The 19,562-nt window shown below is 32.9% G+C and overlaps 1 protein-coding gene and 1 long non-coding RNA gene across 2 annotated transcripts; one reads left to right on the forward strand and one right to left on the reverse strand.

Annotated features, from left to right (window-relative positions):
* Positions 1 to 7,287: 7,287 nt before the first annotated feature.
* Positions 7,288 to 10,021, reverse strand: LOC110709970 (gibberellin receptor GID1B-like). Its single transcript, XM_021888226.1, has 2 exons — positions 9,517 to 10,021; positions 7,288 to 8,927 (listed from the first exon to the last, which is right to left on the reverse strand). Exons 1-2 carry the CDS (start codon positions 9,553 to 9,555, stop codon positions 7,923 to 7,925), a joined length of 1,044 nt encoding a protein of 347 aa, XP_021743918.1. The 5' UTR covers positions 9,556 to 10,021; the 3' UTR covers positions 7,288 to 7,922.
* Positions 10,022 to 17,554: 7,533 nt separating this feature from the next.
* Positions 17,555 to 19,540, forward strand: LOC110709983. Its single transcript, XR_002509079.1, has 3 exons — positions 17,555 to 19,062; positions 19,140 to 19,330; positions 19,423 to 19,540. It is a non-coding gene; the product is annotated as an uncharacterized LOC110709983 (long non-coding RNA).
* Positions 19,541 to 19,562: the final 22 nt, after the last annotated feature.

Raw genomic sequence — 19,562 nt, forward strand, 5'->3', positions numbered from 1 at the left:
TTAAAAATCATTAATTCATAGTCAAATACTTCAATTCGGTGCAATTCAGCTTCAATCAGTTCGGTCAGATCAGTTCAGCCCCAATCAGGGCCATTTCATATTTACTTAATTTCAGTTTAGTTCAACTCCAATCAGTTCAGTTCAGTTCAGTTCAGTTCAACTCCTAATTTCCCTCTCTCATAAAACATTCATTTCAGTTTAGTTCAACTCCAATCAGTTTAGTTCAGTTCAGTTCAGCTCCAATCTGTTCAGTTCAGTTCAGGTCAATTCAATTTAGTTCAGGTCTTATCAGTTCAATTCAATTATTTGTAGTAAATCGGAACAGAGCCTAAAAAGAAGGGGAAGAGCATTGTGTCATATTGTAACAACATGGAGGTTGTTAAATGGGTAGATTGTGCTATTAATCATTTGGCCCTTTCCATTTTTCATTCCTAATTTTAATTGACTATTTTGAATCATGCATATATCTCATGGATTTATAAGGGGAACCTATTATATGCATGTGTCATGTCAATTTGGAATGTCTCTTTTGATTGTCTAATGGTTAGATCCATATACAAAATAGTTTATAAATTTTTATAAAAGATTTGTTGATGACTCTATTTGTCCCGAATTGTTGCTCCTTATTTAAAAGCTAATTCTCTACCAATTACAATCATGTGTGAAACAGAATACATCATTTCTTTTCATTTTTCTTAGGCACAATTCCACGACTACAAATAGTCTTTTAATAATTATTTAGGGAGTATGTAATATATGACAACTCTTCAAACAAACAGAAAAAGGTAGTTTATGACGACAATTTTTGTACTCTAATTACGTAATTAGTACTAATGGGATGAGCTAATAGAACTCTTAAATTCCTATAATTGTCAAAAACTATTGAAAATTATTAAATTATACTTTATCTAGCCGAGTCGTAATCCAAAAAGGTTGTATTTAAGAGCCTTAGATATGCTTGATGACACTATCAACTTTGACAAATTGCAAAACGCCAAATATGCATCACACACACACACTTTTTGCTTTTATCTTTCAATTTAATTTTATCTTTATGACTAATTTTTATTTAATTTTTTGATTCACAAAAATTTTCTCTTAACCTTGAACAATAAACTATTACGAGTACTATACTTCAATTCAATTGGGCAATATATATATATATATATATATATATATATATATATATATATATATATATATATATATATATATATAAAAGTATAATAATATGCTATGAAATCCTTGCCAACTTTATATTATAAAATATAAATAAAATAAAATAATCTAAAATGGATGGCATTAGAGAAGGGAGACCCATTCCCATGTCTTTAGCAACTTTTGTCTCCTTGTACAGCAAATATACAATTAGCACCATCATTACACTAATTAATTACTTTATTAATTAATAAAATTAATGGTTATTATAACCTAAACTTCCATTAACTTTGTGACAAGGGTATAATCTTTAATTTGCAAAAGAACTCTCAACATAGGTCAAATTGGTTAAACTACTATCATCCATTCATCCCAAAAACTAAAGGACGATAATAAAAGGGAGATTCTCATTAACTCGGATCATAACTCGGCCGAGGTACAATTTAACTCGGATAATTGGATATTATAAGGAAAAGAGTGGGAAATAGAATCCATATTCTTCTATTGTACGTGTAAAAGCATCTATATCAAGCTAATGGAAATGGATACTTATTTTGTTTTTGTTAATTTATTTGCCACTATCATAATTAATAATAATTCTTCTCATATAGAATAAAACCTACTCGAATAATACGCACCTTTAAGACATCACACGATTGACGTCAATATGTTTGGTACTTAATAAGTTACCCCGTAATACTACCTCTGTTACATATTATGTGCAACTTTTGAGTATTATTTGTGCGATATAAAATATTCCAAACTTGCACATAATATGTAAGAGAGGTAGCATATTTTTGTTTCACAATATATGTGTATCATTTTGACTTTTACACTTATTTTTAAAATATTTTATTACATATTAATTTCGCATGGTATTCAAAAAATACTATACATGTGATGTGAATACCTTTAATTCCATATTTCTGTCTTTAAAGAAGTTTGGAAAAGCTTTTATGAATACTATGTGGACATTTATATCCCCATTTTTAATAATTTTGATACTGCTCTTATGAGTAGTGTGTAGAATGTTAATCTCTTAGGTTAACTGGGCCTCCCTCATTCAAAGGTCTTTCTTTTATTATTAGTCATTTGTGGATAGATTAAAGACATGTTCTCTTCACCTTGAAAATATAAGTTTTAGATTTAATAAGTTCAAATTAATTCGAAAAAGTTCAGATAAGTTTCAATAAGTTCTACCAAATTTCATTATATCTAGCTAATAAATTTAGCTAAGTTCAGTTCAGAAAACATAAATTTTTGATAATAAAAATTTTGATAAGGGTTATTCAAGTACAAATAAATAACAATTTAAGTAAGTTTTAACAGGTTTAATAATTTCATATAAGTTTAATTAAACTCTGATAAGTTCTGTTAAGTTAGGATATGTTTTTATAATTGAATATCATGTGAATAGAATACACTCTAAGTTCCAATAAATTCAATAAGGTTTATTAAGTTTCAATAAGGTCTAAAAAATTACTATAAGGTCTAATAAGTTCCCATAAGTCAATCTTAATATATCAAATTTATATTTTTAATAATATAATATTTTATGTTATATATCACGTATTGATTATTATACCATTATAGTAATTTTTGTAGAACATTAAAATAAATAAAAAACTTATATAAAAAATATGTATTTTACTCTATTCGTCACAGTTAAAAATTAGATCAGATTGATTAGATGGTCTGGATTATAACAGATTAGTTAGATTTTATATAATAATGTGGTGGGGCAAGTTATGCATTTGATTATGGAGGAAGGACCTCGTTCTGGGTTATGTCTTAATGTGGAAAAAATTGAAGTTTTCTGGCCTACAGAAGACCCTCGAAGCAGGCTGGTGGGTGTCTTTCCACCTAATATTGCTCGACCTTTGCGTAATGTTAGGTTGCTTGGAGGTCCCGCTAGTTCCAATTCTGGTTTTAGTGGTGAGCTTGTGATGCAGAGGGTGACCAAGACCATTGCCCTTATGGATAAGGTCGCTATGCTCGATGATCCTCAGTGTGAGCTGTTGTAACTTAGGGCATGTACTGGAGTTTCAAAACTCTACTTTGCATTGCGTACTTGTCCTCCTAGTACTTTTGAGGTGGCTCAGCGCAGTTTTGATGGAGCTCTTCGATCTTCCTTGGAGCGTATTGTTACTGCTTCGAGGCCTGGGTTTGGTGATTGGCAGTGGCGACTTGCCACCTTACCATTTGCGTTTGGAGGGCTTGGTGTTTATTCTGCAGGTGATGTTCGTCACTATGCTTTTCTTGCTTCTCGGTTACAGTCTGCTGGGTTGCAGACACAACTTCTTCGGCATGCTGGCATTGTTGGTCTTGGACGAGCCTTTGATGATGCGTTGAGTCTGTTTAATGGAACAGTGGAATCTGACATTTTGAGTAATCCTAGTGAGGCCGCTGCCCCTAAACTCATGAAGAAAATTGGCAGATATATATTTCACAAAGGTTACCGCTTCTGCAGAATCTGCTTATTCTTTAACTCCTCGACAATCAGCATTATGGAAATCACAACAGGGTGATCACACCTCTGCTTGGCTTCGGGCGGTTCCTATTTCAGGGTTGGGTCAGACGATGAACGCCAAGACTTATCGCTGTGTGTTGATCTATCGGTTGGGTGTTCCATTGTTCTCTATCTCGACGTTGTGCTCTGCTTGTTCGAGGGTTTTTGCTGGAGATATTTTCGGTGATCACGCGGTGTCTTGTGCTGGTATTGTGGGTATTAAACATCGGCATAATGTTGTTCGGGATACCCTTGTTGATGTTTGCTATCGTTCTGGGATTTCAGCGAGAAAAGAGGTTGACATTGGGTTGGATGGAGGGAACGACGAGACCCTCAAACCCGCGGATGTGTTACTTTATTCATGGGATCGTGGTCGCGATGTCTGTGTTGATTTGACAGGGTTTTCTCCTTTGACACAGTCAGGGCTATCTGACTTCATTCCTGGGCGGGTTGTGGCTGATGCAGCTCATCGGAAGCGGGTTAAGTATGAAGCTCGATGTCAGGCGATTGGATATGGTTTCATTCCCTTCTCCTTTTCTTCGCTTGGGGAATTAGAGAAAGAGGTTGTTGCGTTACTGAAGCGGATTCAGAGGTTCTCGACGACGCAAGACATTAGGGCTCGTGCTGCAGCTCATATCTTCATTAGGGTAGGATTTGCAATAGCTAGAGGAGTGGGGGCCTAGATTGTATCTCGGCTTTTCACTAATTTATTGTAGGTTGTATGACTTTTGTTTTTGAGATATAATAATAATAATAATAATAATAATAAATAAATAAATAAATAAATAAATAAATAACAACAACAACAACAACAATAATAATATAATAATAATCAACATTGTGTAAATCGCAGCAAGAAGATCACACCTCTGCTTGGCTTCGGGCTGTTCCTATTTCAAGGTTGGGTTAGACGATGAACGCAAAGACTTACCGATGTGTGTTGTGCTACCGTTTGGGTGTTCCTTTATTCTCTGTGTTTCGACGCCATGCTCTGCTTGTTCAAGGGTTTTTGCTGGGGATATTGAGGTTTTTTTTTTTTGACATACTACAACTTTAGTTTATTGAGTTTTTTATTTTATTTTTTTTTTTAACTACAAAAAATCAATGATGAAAAATTGGCATAGTTTGGACTAAAGTACATAGTAGCATGACACAAATTTTTACCGGGTCAAGACTCTATGAGTAAATACAAAATATTTGTTTGAAAAAATGGTTAGTGTAATCAAATTTTTTTTTTTAACTAATTAGGTTTGTACAATTGTACAGATTTATATTGTATGCTATGCATATTGTATGCGTAGCCCCTCGTTAAAAGACTTGGAATGCTAACATAAGCAAGAAAAGAAGAGAAAAAATAGAGTAATTTGTCCTATAATTTGGAGATTAATCAAATAAAGAAATGAAGAAGGAAGTAATCAAGGTTGACAATGACATGCCAATGTCTTTATTTGACAACATATTCAAACAAATGAACCCAGCTAATACACTAACCGACAAAATATTCACAAGGGGACAAGACATGGGCAAGCCAAACAAGAAAAGGAAAGTAAATAATTCCAAAATCAAAAAATTAAAAGCCCCCACACACAAGGAGGAAAGGGTATTATTTAAATATTTAATTTAAATTTAAATTTAAAGTATAAATTAAATTTAATTTAAAATTAATTAAAAATAAATTTAAATTAAATTAAAAGTATAATTACTATTGAATTCTTTCCAAAATTATTATTGAATCAATTTAATTTAATTTAAAGTTAAATAGAAATATAAAATTAAAAGATTTTTTTTTTGAAACAATTAAAATTAAGATTAAAATTAAAATTAAAATTAGAATACTAATAAAAACTGACAGGTGCTAACCAAAAAGCACAAACCATGTAGTTTAAGCAAAGTTTAGGCCAACAAAGTCAATTAAAGCAACAATATTAGTGGCCACTAATGATTTTAGACCAACCCCCCAATTTCTCTCTCTTTCTTGAAGAACTTTTGTTTGATTCATAGCTATAATAAAAATAATAATAAGGGTACTTTCCTAGCCTCCCCAAAAGAGATGATGTGGTCCCTCATAATACTTCCAAAACTTTCCAACCACTGAAGGATGAGTTTTCTTTTGCCTTTTTTTTTCTTATTTGTTTTGGACTACAAACAAAAATCTTTGAAGTTTGTAATAGTTATGCATTTAATAGAACTTAAAATGATGAAATAATTTTTTTAATTATTATAGATTGACCATGATTAGTTGAATGAACAAGATTGTTATATGATTATTATTCTTTTTGTTCACACTTTGGTCCGACTAAAAATTAACATCAACAACATATCTATTATACATTCAAACAATAAACATTATGAATCCATTATAATTTCATATAAAATATAATGAAGTATCACAACTAATATTTAGACAATTTCAAAAGATTATTTATATTTTTATTTTTGAAATTGGCACGCTAAACTCCTGAAATTGATACCATTCCAAATTCCAAGCAAGACACCTAAAATGGGCAAAGAGGAAATGACAAGGATTAATCAAAATTGATGTGGATAGATGGCGAAATTGATGGTGTGGCCTCATATAACCCCACCACTCCCCAACTATCTAACCCCAAACCCCAACCCCAATCATTTTTTATGGCCAATTTCTAGGGCTCGTCTTTAGTGGTGGATAGGGTTAGTCTTGGCTTTTCTTTAAGAATCAACCTCTATTCTATGTCTTCTTTTTTCATCAATAAATACAATTCTATAGGAAATTGCCCATAATTTGGCATGGTATTTCCATTGATATGATTACTTTTTTGCTTTTTATGGTGACCATTTCTTCTTTTTTTTTGAGTTTTCTTGGCAAGGTCGTACATGATTTACACATGTTTCATCATTCATTCTGTTCAAATAAGTCTTATTAAGTATTACACCTTTTATTTTGATATTTATCTGATGTATGACAAAAGGAAAAATAACGGAAAAGTTAAGTGACATGGGTTATATTCTGTACATTATTATTAGCAAGATAGTCTTGTATATTAATAGATCTATTACTTTTAAATGATTTTGCATTGCATGAATCTAATTATATCACCCCTTATGTCACATTTGAATTTTGAGTGAAAAGTCTCCACCTTTTATTATACTTTAATAATAATAAAAATAAAAATAGTCAATAGAATTTTTGGAAAGACATACATGAATCATGAAGTGCTAAGTCTTTCGTAGAGTTGAAGCTTGACTTGGGAGCAGAATCGACAGAGCATATCCTACTTCAAGCTCACCAACTAAAATAAAAGGATGATATAACAGCATTTATATTGATATTTATATTTTGTAAATAAATTTTTGTATGAAGTTGGAGTAGTAAGAAACAAATCTTAATCTGAAAAAAACTGTTTCTTCTACAGACGAATATGTACGACAAGTACTAAGTAGTTGCACTGTACTTTCTCTATCAACATAAATTTGACAAGATTACATCTCCATTTTTGAGGATTTCATGACTCTCATCATGGGAGTCGCAGGATATTTACTCTCTCTATCCAATATTAATGAAGACGTTAATAATATGTTCAAAATAATGTGACAACTGAATCGAAATGAAAGTTGTGTTACATAAGCAATTAGAGTTTGCAGAAAAAACAAACAAAAATTTCCTTTATATTAATATCTAACACAACTGTATAAGATTACATTAATGCTTCACAAAGTCATGGATTTTATAAATGTTCATAAAATCCAAATCCATGTTTTCTCTAAAATTAGCACCTTTATAACAATACCCAATTACAGAAACCCATTAAACCCCCCAAGACAAAACACCAACCTTGCTATTTTGTTTAGGTTCAACCTTCCTTTCCGGGGGCAGATCGAGTTCTGTCGAATACGACGATGACACGAACAATGTCCGTTCTACGCGGTCACATTCACATAGAGCTGATGGATCAACCCAAGAACAATGTTGGAAAGAACTTCCACATAGCATCAGCTCGAACAACCCAGAAAACCTCGCTCGAATCACCACCAATAATGTGATTAACACTACTAAAACATCTTTATACTACTATACTGCTAAGCACATGAAGCTAGCTACCTTGATTCCTAACTACACACCAACTTTGGAAGAGAATAAAAAGGAGGCCCGGAGCAAAATGATAATAATAAAAAAAAAAATGTTAAAGCTGTTTTTGTCATTGTATAAGGATGATCTGATCTGATATATCTGGTGTAGGTAACAGGGGTGGTTAAAAGGACAAAGATACTACTAGTATTAACAGTTAGGATTCACAAAATTCTTTATCTCTTCCATAAGAGTATAGAAATTGTCATTATTTGGCAAGAAATAGAATCCAATTGTAGCTTGCTTTAAGTATAGAAGCTTCACTTCATGCCCTGCATCTTTAAGCCCTTCAACATACGCTAATTGCCAATCTTGAACCAAGTCTAACCCGGCTACAACCACCAAACTCTTAGGGAAATTGATCCCCTTAAGCGCCTTTCCCCTCGGCCCGAATATATTACACGCCGGGTGATCTCTATCCTCCCCTTCAGGCAGGTAAGCGCGCCAATACCAATCGCGATCTTGTACTGTAACAAAGTATTTCCCGTCCAAATTGTTTTCTGATTCCGTCCTCTGCTCCCCACCGAACATCGGATGAAGTAGAATATTTCCAATAACATCAACGCCTTCCTCGGCTGCCTTGACTGCAACATGATGCGCGATATTACCACCCGAGCTATCCCCTGCCATATAAACATGAACTTTCCTGTTATTTTCCTTGCCACTTTGTAACCAAGGCCTAGTACTAACCCACTTCACGGCAGACCAACCATCATCATACGCAGCCGGGTACCTATGCTCTGGTGATCTACGATAATTAACCGACACTACGACCGCCTTACAAAGTCCAACAAGGCGGCGACAAAGGGTGTCATAGATAGCACTGTTAGCAGACGAATGAGTAAAACTTCCTCCGTGAAAGTACACTATAACAGGTACTATTTCCTCTGTACTTAGTGGCTTTTCTAGCTCTTGAACACCCCAATAAGCTCCGTTTTCGGACGAAGCCGGCATATAAACCCGGTTCAAAAGATTAGCAGATATGTCAAAAATGTCGAAGGAGAACACCCCATCAACTGGGATTGTATTGGAAGACACTTTACGGTCTAAAAATTCACTTAATTCTCTGTTAAATGTTCCATCTTGCCGGCGAAGAAGGTTGTATGCAAGCTTGAAATTCGATATCAGAATCCATGTGTTTAATGGTACTACTTTCTGCAATCAAAATTATCAAACAAGATCAGAATTATAAGTATTTATGGACCAATTTTACTAACAAATGGAGTAAATCATCATAAAACATGAAAAACAAAAAGTGGGTGATTAGACTATTTTTAGACGGGAAAATTAAACAAAAAAAATGATCAAATGAAGGGGAAATATTATTAATCATACAAATCAAAACAAGATAATAAAACAAATATAAGAGACTATTTAGTATATTAGTATGTATGTATGTACATATATTTCAAATCAAAACATTAAAGATGAAGCTAGCTCCTATTTCTCTTAATCTTGACTTTCTAAACAAAGTAAGACCAAACCCATAAATGGAAGTTTTTAAACAAGGAAAAAAAGATCAAAAACGACAAATTTTTCACTCCTCAAAATTTCACACTTTCTCCCTAAAAATCCGACATCTTTTTTTTTTTTTTTTTCTTTATACCCCATTAAAAAAAAATTGCAAAAATTGAGAAAAATAAATTAAACCCATTAAATTAATTAGAAGAAATAATCAAACCCACTTAAAAAAATTCAACAAAATTAAATTAAAACAATATAAAAATAACAATAATAATATTACCTTGCATTCATTGACGTTGATTTCATTACTGCCGGCCATATGCCTTGTAGTAATTTTTTATTTTATAAACTAAAAATAAAATAAAAATTCTCCACTTGTGAAAAAATCAACCAAATCCCAAAGCAAAAATCAATGATCTTCTTCTTGTTGATTTTCTTCCAAAAATAAACTTGATCTTCAAAATATGGACCCTATTCCATGATAATTATGATTTTGTTGTTCAAGCAAAAAAAAACTAGAGAGAGAAAGTATAGAGAGAGAAAGGAAGAGAATTTTAGTAAGAAAAGGAAGAAGAAAAATGGAGGATAAAATAAAAAAGAGGAAGTGATTTAAAGGAAGTTAGAGAGAGAAAGTAGAGAGAGAAAGAAGCGTGGAGTCAAACGAAAAGGAGGAGCGACGGTGGTGCACGGAGACGAAAGAGACGACAAAGCGGGGCGGCCGATATAAACTGTTTTTTGTGGGGTCCTTTTTATTATTTTATTATTTTATATTTAATATTTATATTTTATTTAACTTTTATTGATATTAAATGTGTAGTTTATATTAAAAAGTTAAATATTTTTGGCACATATAATTGGTATACCAATAGAGTACAGAAATGTGTCACTTGGACGAATGGGATACACTGGATCCGAATTTGCGGTTTTTTTCTTTTCTCTCTTTTGGCTCTTTCTTCAAGGGATTAAAGGTTAACAACATGCCATTTTATTGTCAATCATATTTTTATTTTATCTTTCTTTGATTTAAATTATTATCAAAAGAATGCCAAGTGTTTTTTTTTACTCTAATGTAATTTACTTTTATAAACTTTTACTATGTAAATAAATTGATGTACAATACATCAACCTTAAAATATTCAAAAGTTATTTATATACTCCGCTTTTTTTCATCAGCGGATACATATTTAGAGACATATTTAAAGAGGTGAGTTAAAAAATGTTATTTGTATAAAGTAAATTTTGTTATATACGCTCGAATGTACCGTACACCTAACTAACTTTATACATATATATAGCTGGTCACATAGTGTGACATGGATTACTTGTATGGTGTTACTAGTTTTGGTCAGGGTGTTACTAGTTTTGGTCAGGGTGTTACTAGTATTCTATGGTTAGTTGTATGGTCTTACTAGTTATGTTTAGGTGTTACTGATTTAGTATGGGGGTTTGGTCTGAGGTTACTTGTAGGGGTTACTCAGAATACAAGTAACATCTACAAGTAACCCCAAAATACAAGTAACACCTACAAATCACACATGGTGCAGAAAGGGTTACTTGTAGGGTGTTACTTGTATTTTGGGGTTACTTGTAGGGTGTTACTGATTTTAGTCAGGGTGTTACTTGTAGGTGTTACTTGTATAGTGTATTTTGAGGTTACTTGTATGGTCAATTTGGTCATACGGGTTTTGGTCAGGTGTTACTGGTTTGGTACGTGGCTCTGGTCATGGGTTACTTGTAAGGATTATTCAAAATACAAGTAACACCTACTAGTAACCCATACAAGTAACCCCAAAATACAAGTAACACCCACAACTAACCTTTGACAAAACTAGTAACACCATTCAAGTAACCCCTGTCGCACCATGTGGCGACACTGAAAAACCCAAATTGTATCTAGTTGAAATCAATTGATTCGTATTGCCGTTATTGAACTTTATTTTGGAACATTTTGAACCAGATTGAAACTTAAATCATGGTTATTAGACGAACTTATTTTTATTTATTTTAGAAAAAATAAATTCAGATCAAATCATTATTTTATGTGCAGTTTTTTTTAATCTCTAAATATTTTTAATTATGTAATAAAAATTTGGAAATTTTGTGGAAAACCACCCACTTAAAACACATTTTTGTGAAAAACTACTCACAATAAAAAAATGTTGTAAAAAACCACCCAAACTAAAAAAAATGTTGCAAAAAGCCACCCACTGCCAGAAACAGGTTGTTGACCATATTTTCCGGCGTTGACCGCCCTCCCTTGGTGTTGGCCACCCGTCCCATCCCCTTAAAAACCCCTAGAATTCACCGGAAAACGTTCGATCCCCTTCCCCCTCCCCCTTGAAAATCTTTTAAAATTCACTTGAAACAATGAAAAATCCCAGACCAGGCCACCACCGAAAAATGTGGTCGGAGTGATTTTCGAGGTGGAAGGGGAATGAATATTAGGGGTTTTCAAGGGGGGAGTGAATGTTAGGGGTTTTCGAGGGGGAGGGGGGGGGGGGAGGATAGTGAACAACCTGTTTTCAGCAATGGGTGTATTTTTGCAACATTTTTATTTAATTTGGGTGATGTTTTACAACATTTTTTTATTGTGGGTGGTTTTTCACAAAAAAGTGTTTTTAGTTGGTGGTTTTTGACAAAATTTTCTAATTTTTTTTGTGAAATTTACATATTAATAAAATACACATTAAAATCTAACAAGACCCCACTTGATATTTTTCTTCTTTATAGATTACCATAAACATAAAAATCAAAGTTTGATTAAATCTGACCATTAGATCATACTAGATCAGATAAGCTAAGCAAAAAAAAGGTGAATTAAATAGGATAATTTGCCAATTACTACCGCAAGTTAATACCACTTTGTAAATTACTACCGCCAATTAAAAAAGTTGTGAATTACTACCGCAAAATTTTTTAAGATGTTGCGATTACTACCAAACCCCCATTAAACCCAACTATGACGTCATTATATCCCTTTAACCCGTGTTTGACCATGGTTAAGGGCTTTAACCAGCCCCCCCCCCCCCAAAAAAAAAAAAAAAATGGTTAGGGATATAATGACGTCATGGTTAAGGACTTTAACCATGGGTTAAAGTGATATAATGACGTCATAGTTGGGTTTAATGGGGGTTTGGTAGTAATCGCAACATCTTAAAAACTTTTGCGGTAGTAATTCAAAACTTTTTAAATTTGCGGTAGTAATTTACAAAGTAGTATTAACTTGCGGTAGTAATTGGCAAATTACCCAATTAAAGGGTGTAGTAGCAAATTAGCCTTTTATTGCAGGTGTAAAGTAACCCTATAACTTTTACTCGTAGCAAATTAACCCCACAATTTATTATAATTGTGCAATCAAAACCTATTCATCAAATTTGAGCAAAATCACATTAAAATATATAAATTTCATAAAATATACTCCAATAAAAGACAAAAAAAAGTTAAAAAAAAATTAATTACATCCAAAATATTGTGCATATACATTATCATACATATTAAATACATACTATAAAATATAGAAATTATCGACACTGAAATATGACAAAGGGCGAAAAAATTAACAGAATTTAGCAAACCATCATACTTGATTAATCTCTTCAATTGCTCACATTTAATTGAAATGGTAAGAAATATAACGCATGTATAATACTCTTAATGCTTATTATTAATACAAAAAATTAGCATGTTTTGATGAATTTATTGTTAAATAGTGATGCTCAGATGTACGTTGCACGATATGTTAAGTTTTGGGATCCATTTGCTATAATTAAAAGTTAAGGGGGTAATTTGAACATAGAGTTAAAGTCTTGGTGCTAATTTGCTATATTCCCCCCCCCCCCCCCCAAATAAATAAGCCCTTATTACTACTGACTACTTTTCATTTCTTTTTTTTTGGCTACGTGTAAAATATAGGGACTTGATCTTTCTAAAGAGTATCTTCAAAAAAGTTCAACACATAAGGGTTACAACCCTTTTTTAAAAAAAAAAAAATTTGGGCCAATCCATTATAAAACTTGTTCAGGCAGGCCCAAATAATAAGAAAACATGGTTAAGCCTCATTTGTGCTTTAACAACAGTTAGAAGGAATGCAACTGAATGGAGAAGCAGTTAGTAAAGGATGAATGCAGGGTTTTACCACTTTTACCTTATAACAATGAGCGTAATTCAAAAACTTCAAGGCAAGAGCATGAAAACTAGTGACTATGAATTTCGACAATGATCAAAGCTTCAGGGGCAAACAATCGATCAACGTAGTTTCTTATCGTTAACCTTAATCTTTAGGCTTAGTAGTCTAGATTAGGATAACTTAGCTTAACTTCCATAAATTGGAAATCTTTAGTGTTTTCTTCAATTGTACGATAAGTTTTGGAGGTAATCTTTCTTCTATTATGACGTCCCTCAATTGGCTAGCCTAAATATATCTTTATGCTAGTGTGTGCTTCTCTGAGTTGAATGTTGAAATCAATAATCCTGTACTTATTTCATTTCTAATCTTTGTTTGCATCTTGCAAATTGGCTTTATTAATAATTTCTTAGATTGAAAATTACTCGTACATTAGTGACTCTCTTCGAGTAGAGATTGCAACCCCTAGCTAAAAGCGATTGGGTGGCATTACTTGATAGCAATTTTTCTCTAGCAATAAGAAAAACTACTAGAGGTGTCAAATCGGGTACCCAGATGGAGTTTGGGTTGACCCACGACGGGTCGGGATGTTTGGATCGGGTAATGATGGGTCATTTTAACTTAACAAACCAAATCAAATCAGGTTGAGCTTAATCAGATTCGGGTTAAAGTTGAGTTCAAGCATGGTCGGATACAAATCAAACTTGGCCCAAATCAAATTCGGGTCGAGTCATACCGAGTTCAGAAGAACTCGGGTCCGGATTTTATCGGGTTTATTTGGGTTAAAATGGATTTATTTAACTTTGGGTCAGGTCATTTCGTATTCGATTAAATCTCGGTTCAAATCAATTCAGTTCCGGCAAAAAATTGAATCTCGTTACTTCGATAATTAGCTCATTCTTTTGGGTCGAATAATTTGAATTTGGGTCAATCTCGATTCAACTTGGCTTTTAGCTATATTAGAATAGTCATGTCATTTTTGTTGTTGGAGATTTTATTCATATATAGTTTAGATCATTTTTTGGGTTTCGTTTAAGTTTTTATATTGGCTTATCAGAATTGATATAAGATTGACAACTCAAGTTATTAAAGAAATTAAAATGATTATTTATCTCCTTGATCAGGTGATTATCACATATTATAAAATGTTTCCTTACGTTTTGGTTTATCGTCGTCTTTGTGGCTATTTATCATCGCCAATTCATTGGCTACTCGATTATTAGAAGTATCGAGATTGTCTATTGTATATTAGCAACTAACTCGTGATTAAGAATACAAGATTTTTCATATTTTAGTAACGTTTGATTTTGTTATTGTTAATGAAGTTATACCCCTCCATTTTGTAATAATCGCAACACATATTTACTTTACGTTGGTTTCATAATAATTCTAACATCTTATTTAGTAAGGACACGTTACTACGAATATTTTATTACTTCTCCTCATTAATCCTACCAACAAAAATATTTTATTATTTCTTACTCATATTAACAATTAATTATATTTCCACTAACTACACTTTATATTATAAAATTCTCAATTTGGACCATACCTTGTAATTTTCTTACAACTTTATGCAATGCAAACCCTAAACTAGGCCAATACGGCAATAAGATAAGATTAGTGACAGTCAGATGAAATAAACATACTGTCTAATATCCAAATTCAAATAAATTATAACTAAAATAAGCTAAATAAGCCCTAATATGTTAGAGTCCGTTCTAATAAGGGTTTGTTCAACTCGCCTTATTATTTTCTCTTATTACAAGACTATAAGTTCGCCAACCCGTCTTGTGTGTGGCCAGCCACACCAAGTAACCACTTATTTAAAAAAAAGTAACCCATATAAAACGAACTGACCAAGTAACCCCTGTAATACAAACTTAGTAACCCCTATAACACTGAGTAACCCTATAGCACTGAGGAAGTAACCCCTTTAACACTGATCAAGTAATCCCTTTAACACTGATCAAGTAACCGCGATTACACTAATAAAGTAACCCCAGCCACACGATGTGACCGACCACATAAAGACTTTGTGTAATAAGTTCAGATAATATCATATAAGTTTAGATAAGTTTTGATATATTAAGATTAATTAAGATAAATTCAAATAATTAAATTCAGATTATTTCAGATACATTCTGATAAATCCATATATGTAACATATGTTGAAATAAATTCAGATAAGATCAATTAAGTTGAAATAAATTCAGATAAATTCAGATTCATCAAAATCGTGAATATAATACACCTAATCACATTAATATAACATATATTATACATATTTAATGTCATAAACTTCAAATTTTATACATTTTAGGAAGTATATTTCATGGTATAATGATAATATTGGATTGTTTGACTTTAGAGTGCAAAATCATAGACTAATTGTCTAAATATATCAATCAATGATCATTGTACCGTCCCTAATCCATGCACTAATATCAATCAATGACAATTTGTACATTTGTATTGTCCCTAATATGTTGACTCCATTCAACATTGCCATTTCTTTGCGCACGGTTTTCCTTATATTAACAATATATCAATTTATTTCCACTCTATATTTATTTAGTATCTATGTATTTCACTATTTCCTATATCTCTTGCTCGAATGGCTAGAGATGTGTTAGCAATTCCCATTACATCCGTAGCTTCGGAATCTGCTTTTAGTATGGGAGGTAGAATTTTAACCAAGTATAGGTCACGTTTGTTGCCGAAAAATGTCGAGGTTTTGGTTACTTGTCAAAATTGGATATCTGGTTATGAAGAATTGGAGGATGAAGACTATCTTGATATTGAAAGGGAGACCGACCCTAATGATATCGATTATGAATCTATTCCCTAATAAGGTAGGTCTATGCACTTGTTTTTTTGGTTCAAAAATCATTCTTTTAATTTCTTTTAATCTGATTTTTTTTTCTTAATGTACAGGGTTGCTGCCATGCTGAAGTGTTGATGCCCCTGCGTGATGAATCAGATTACATTCCCAGATTTTAAGTTTTTGTTATTGTGTGCGATGGTTTTTATAACTCTAAATAAATGTAATTTGATTTCGGTAGCGGTAGTGGACATCAGAAATAAAATTACATAATAATTTTTACTCCATGTTTTTCAATGCAGTATTAATTTTATTTTTGTTTATCAAATTTTAAATTCTAGCTTTTCAATACAATAATTTATTGATCATTTAGATGAAAGCAGATGATAAGTATTAGATTTATTTAGATGAATGCACAGGATAAGTATAGTATTAGTATTAGATGAATGCAGATGATAAATTCTAACTTTTTTTTTTATTTTTTGGATTAGCATTAGATTTATTTAACTTATATAAAATATGTTAACACAAAGTCCATATCTCACTCTAACGAATGATTGGATTGATTTTGACATTGGTGTTGACAAGAATAATGAATTAATAATGTACATACGTTAAATTTTTGGTCATCCATGAGCTTTTAGTTTGCAATGTTGTAGAAATGTAGAATATTTAGATGTGTGAAATCATGGGCTCTTGGATGTAATTATAGTTTGTTAGCTTAGTTAGACGAATGCAAAGGATATATAAGTAAATATGATAGTGTATGTCTCACTTTTCCTAATTACAACTTAAAATGGTTGGAGAGGATGGTCATGAAAATTTTTGGATTAAGTTAATTAAAAAGGCCGGGTAAAAATTAATCATGAGTAGATTTGGGTCGGGTTAAGTTGGGTCAAAGGATGTTTCAAGTCGGGTAAATAGAAATCGGGTAATAAATAGATCGGGTAAAAAGAGATACTTTTAGGGTCAAAATGGTTTTGGGTAGATTTTGTTTCGAATTAGATCGAATTCGGATCTTGAATTATCGGGTCTTAATAGTTTCGATTTGACTATGAGTCGATTCTAAGTTGGGTTTGGACCATATATTAATAGGTGAAGTCGGTTATGAGTTAACTTCGGGTTGACTCCAGATCGAATTCGGATAAAAAATTTGCGGGTTAAACCAGTTAGAAAACAATTCGGTTTTAGATGAACCTTTCGGGTCGGGTGAGTTTTTGACACCTTATTCATCAAGTAAATAATTGTACGAAAATCATCGAATCACACTTAAGAACTCTTTACTATGGAGTAATAGGAAATAGATTATACTTTTTTTTAAGGAAATAATTGATACTTATTGTTTATGTTGAATTTCGTCGAGTGGGATTGAATAGCAAAATCTAGGTTTCGAACCAAATAAATACACCTTATTTTAAAATAATACGAAATAAAGAAATGACACAATTAAGGAATTGTTGATGTGGAAAACCCAAAAGAGGTAAAACCGCTGGTAGAATGAGGGTCTACCAAACTTTCACTATGTAAAATATTGAAGAAGGATTGCAATGTATGCTCGGTGTACTCTGGTAGCTAGGCTTCAGTGTGTCTAACATTGATGATGCTTCTTCCTTTAATAGATGTTTATTAGGGTTCAATATAGTCATTATAAAATGATATAATGCCTCCCTTAATATTTGGCCATATCCCTTTGATTGCTGACCAACCCTTAACTTAGCCCACTAACGGCTTGATTTAGATAGCAAAAGACCAAGTCACTGAAGCTTATCATCTCCTGGAAAATAGGCCGGGGGCTGTTTATTAAGGTTTCGTCCGTCAAGCCTGGGCTTTATTCATCGATGCTTTACTCTTCGTCTTTGACCTTGCCTGACTTGCGTTGATGTTGACTTACTAAAATTTAACCATAACAATTTGCCCCTAATTGCTTAATATGGGCAGCGATGTACAAATTCAACAATTAAAACTATGGAAATGAAAAATAAACAGAGAAATTCAAAAATCAAAATTGATTCAAAATCAACTTATTTAAAGGTAGATCATCTTTCCGCTTGTTGTACTAACTCGAGAAGTTACTCCAACTTCCCACTTCTCCATTTAACCGTCACTTAGCTTCTTGCCTTTATTACTGCTACATTTTTCCCGCTTCCCCGGAATTACTACACTCCTTCTCTCTCTTTGGCAAAAGTTCTCGGGTGATTCTAAGGCGGTGAGCGGCGACGATTTCGATTTTGAACTCTCGTCAGCTCAAATCGATAGGTAATTACTTCAATTCTTTGTTTTCTTAGTTAAATTCGGCAAATGTCAAATAGAATTCCTAAAACTAGGTTTAGGTTTTTGCTTTGAGTTGTTGAGAAAAGGGGAACAATTGTTTTAGAAATGAAAGTGGTATTAAATGCGGAGTCATTGATGATGACTGCTTTGAAGGATGACTTCGTTAAAATGGCAGGGTTCCCTGAGAGTGTGTTTGCTGGAAAGGGTCCGAAGGTGGAGAACTAACTAAAAGGGTTTATAGTGTTTTTCAGATACCCATTTATGGAGACATGGGCTGAATTTTCCTTCAAGCCTCTGACTAGGTCTTTAATTTCTTCGAGGTATTGGGGTTAAGCCCTGGCAGTTGATGCTGTCGGGTTGGATAATTTTATCAGTTTTGGAAGGAATTACCATGAACTAGGAGGATTCTTTTACTTTGGAAGATCTAGTTGAGGCTTATGGCATAAAGATGAGAACGCATCGTTTTGTGAGTTTACACAAGAAGGGAGAACCGCTGGTTTTGAACACTGATTGTAATGATAGGGGTTGGGCCAATTATTTTATTTTTGTCAAGAAGTCTTCAATAGGTAATGACAGAATGTGGCTGACGAAAGGATGGCCGGAGAAGGGTAAGCAATTTATCTTAGGACTTGGTATCATAGAACTAAGGTTTTCTGAATGTTTGATATTGGTTTTATATGTGCAGAGCTTGATTATGATTATCTTAAGCTAACAAAAGGATCGTTGACGAAGGTGTAACGGGCTTTGGAAGCTGGGTATGCGAAAAGAACTTTGGAAGGACGAGGCACCCTCTTAGTGAATCGTTGGGACAAAAACACAAGGATTCACCGAACTTTTCCCTATAAGCCGAAGATTTCGAGGAAATGATGTCTACTTGTGAGTCTTTGTCATTTTGTTAAATTCGCTATTTGTGTCATTGTTTTTGTTTAAGTGTTAATCCGTTGTACGTTATGTTCTATTTTGGTCAGAATTTGCAGCGCAAGGCGGTCGTCGAGGATGAAACTGAAGGAGTTGTGTCTTCGATAAGTGCAATTACTAGATATATCAAGGATCACTATTATGGAGATAATAAGTTCATTCTCTTTGGCGTCATCATCTGTTGCTAGAC

Source organism: Chenopodium quinoa, unplaced genomic scaffold, assembly GCF_001683475.1.
Source record: "Chenopodium quinoa cultivar QQ74 unplaced genomic scaffold, ASM168347v1, whole genome shotgun sequence".
Taxonomy (NCBI): Eukaryota; Viridiplantae; Streptophyta; class Magnoliopsida; order Caryophyllales; family Amaranthaceae; genus Chenopodium; species Chenopodium quinoa.

Bases quoted from the DNA above. Each gene is read 5' to 3' on its own strand.
- LOC110709970 (XM_021888226.1), bottom strand. From the start codon at position 9,555: ATGGCCGGCAGTAATGAAATCAACGTCAATGAATGCAAG. The intron at 8,928-9,516 runs GTAATATTATTA...TTTTGATTGCAG, and splicing joins TCAACGTCAATGAATGCAAG to AAAGTAGTACCATTAAACAC.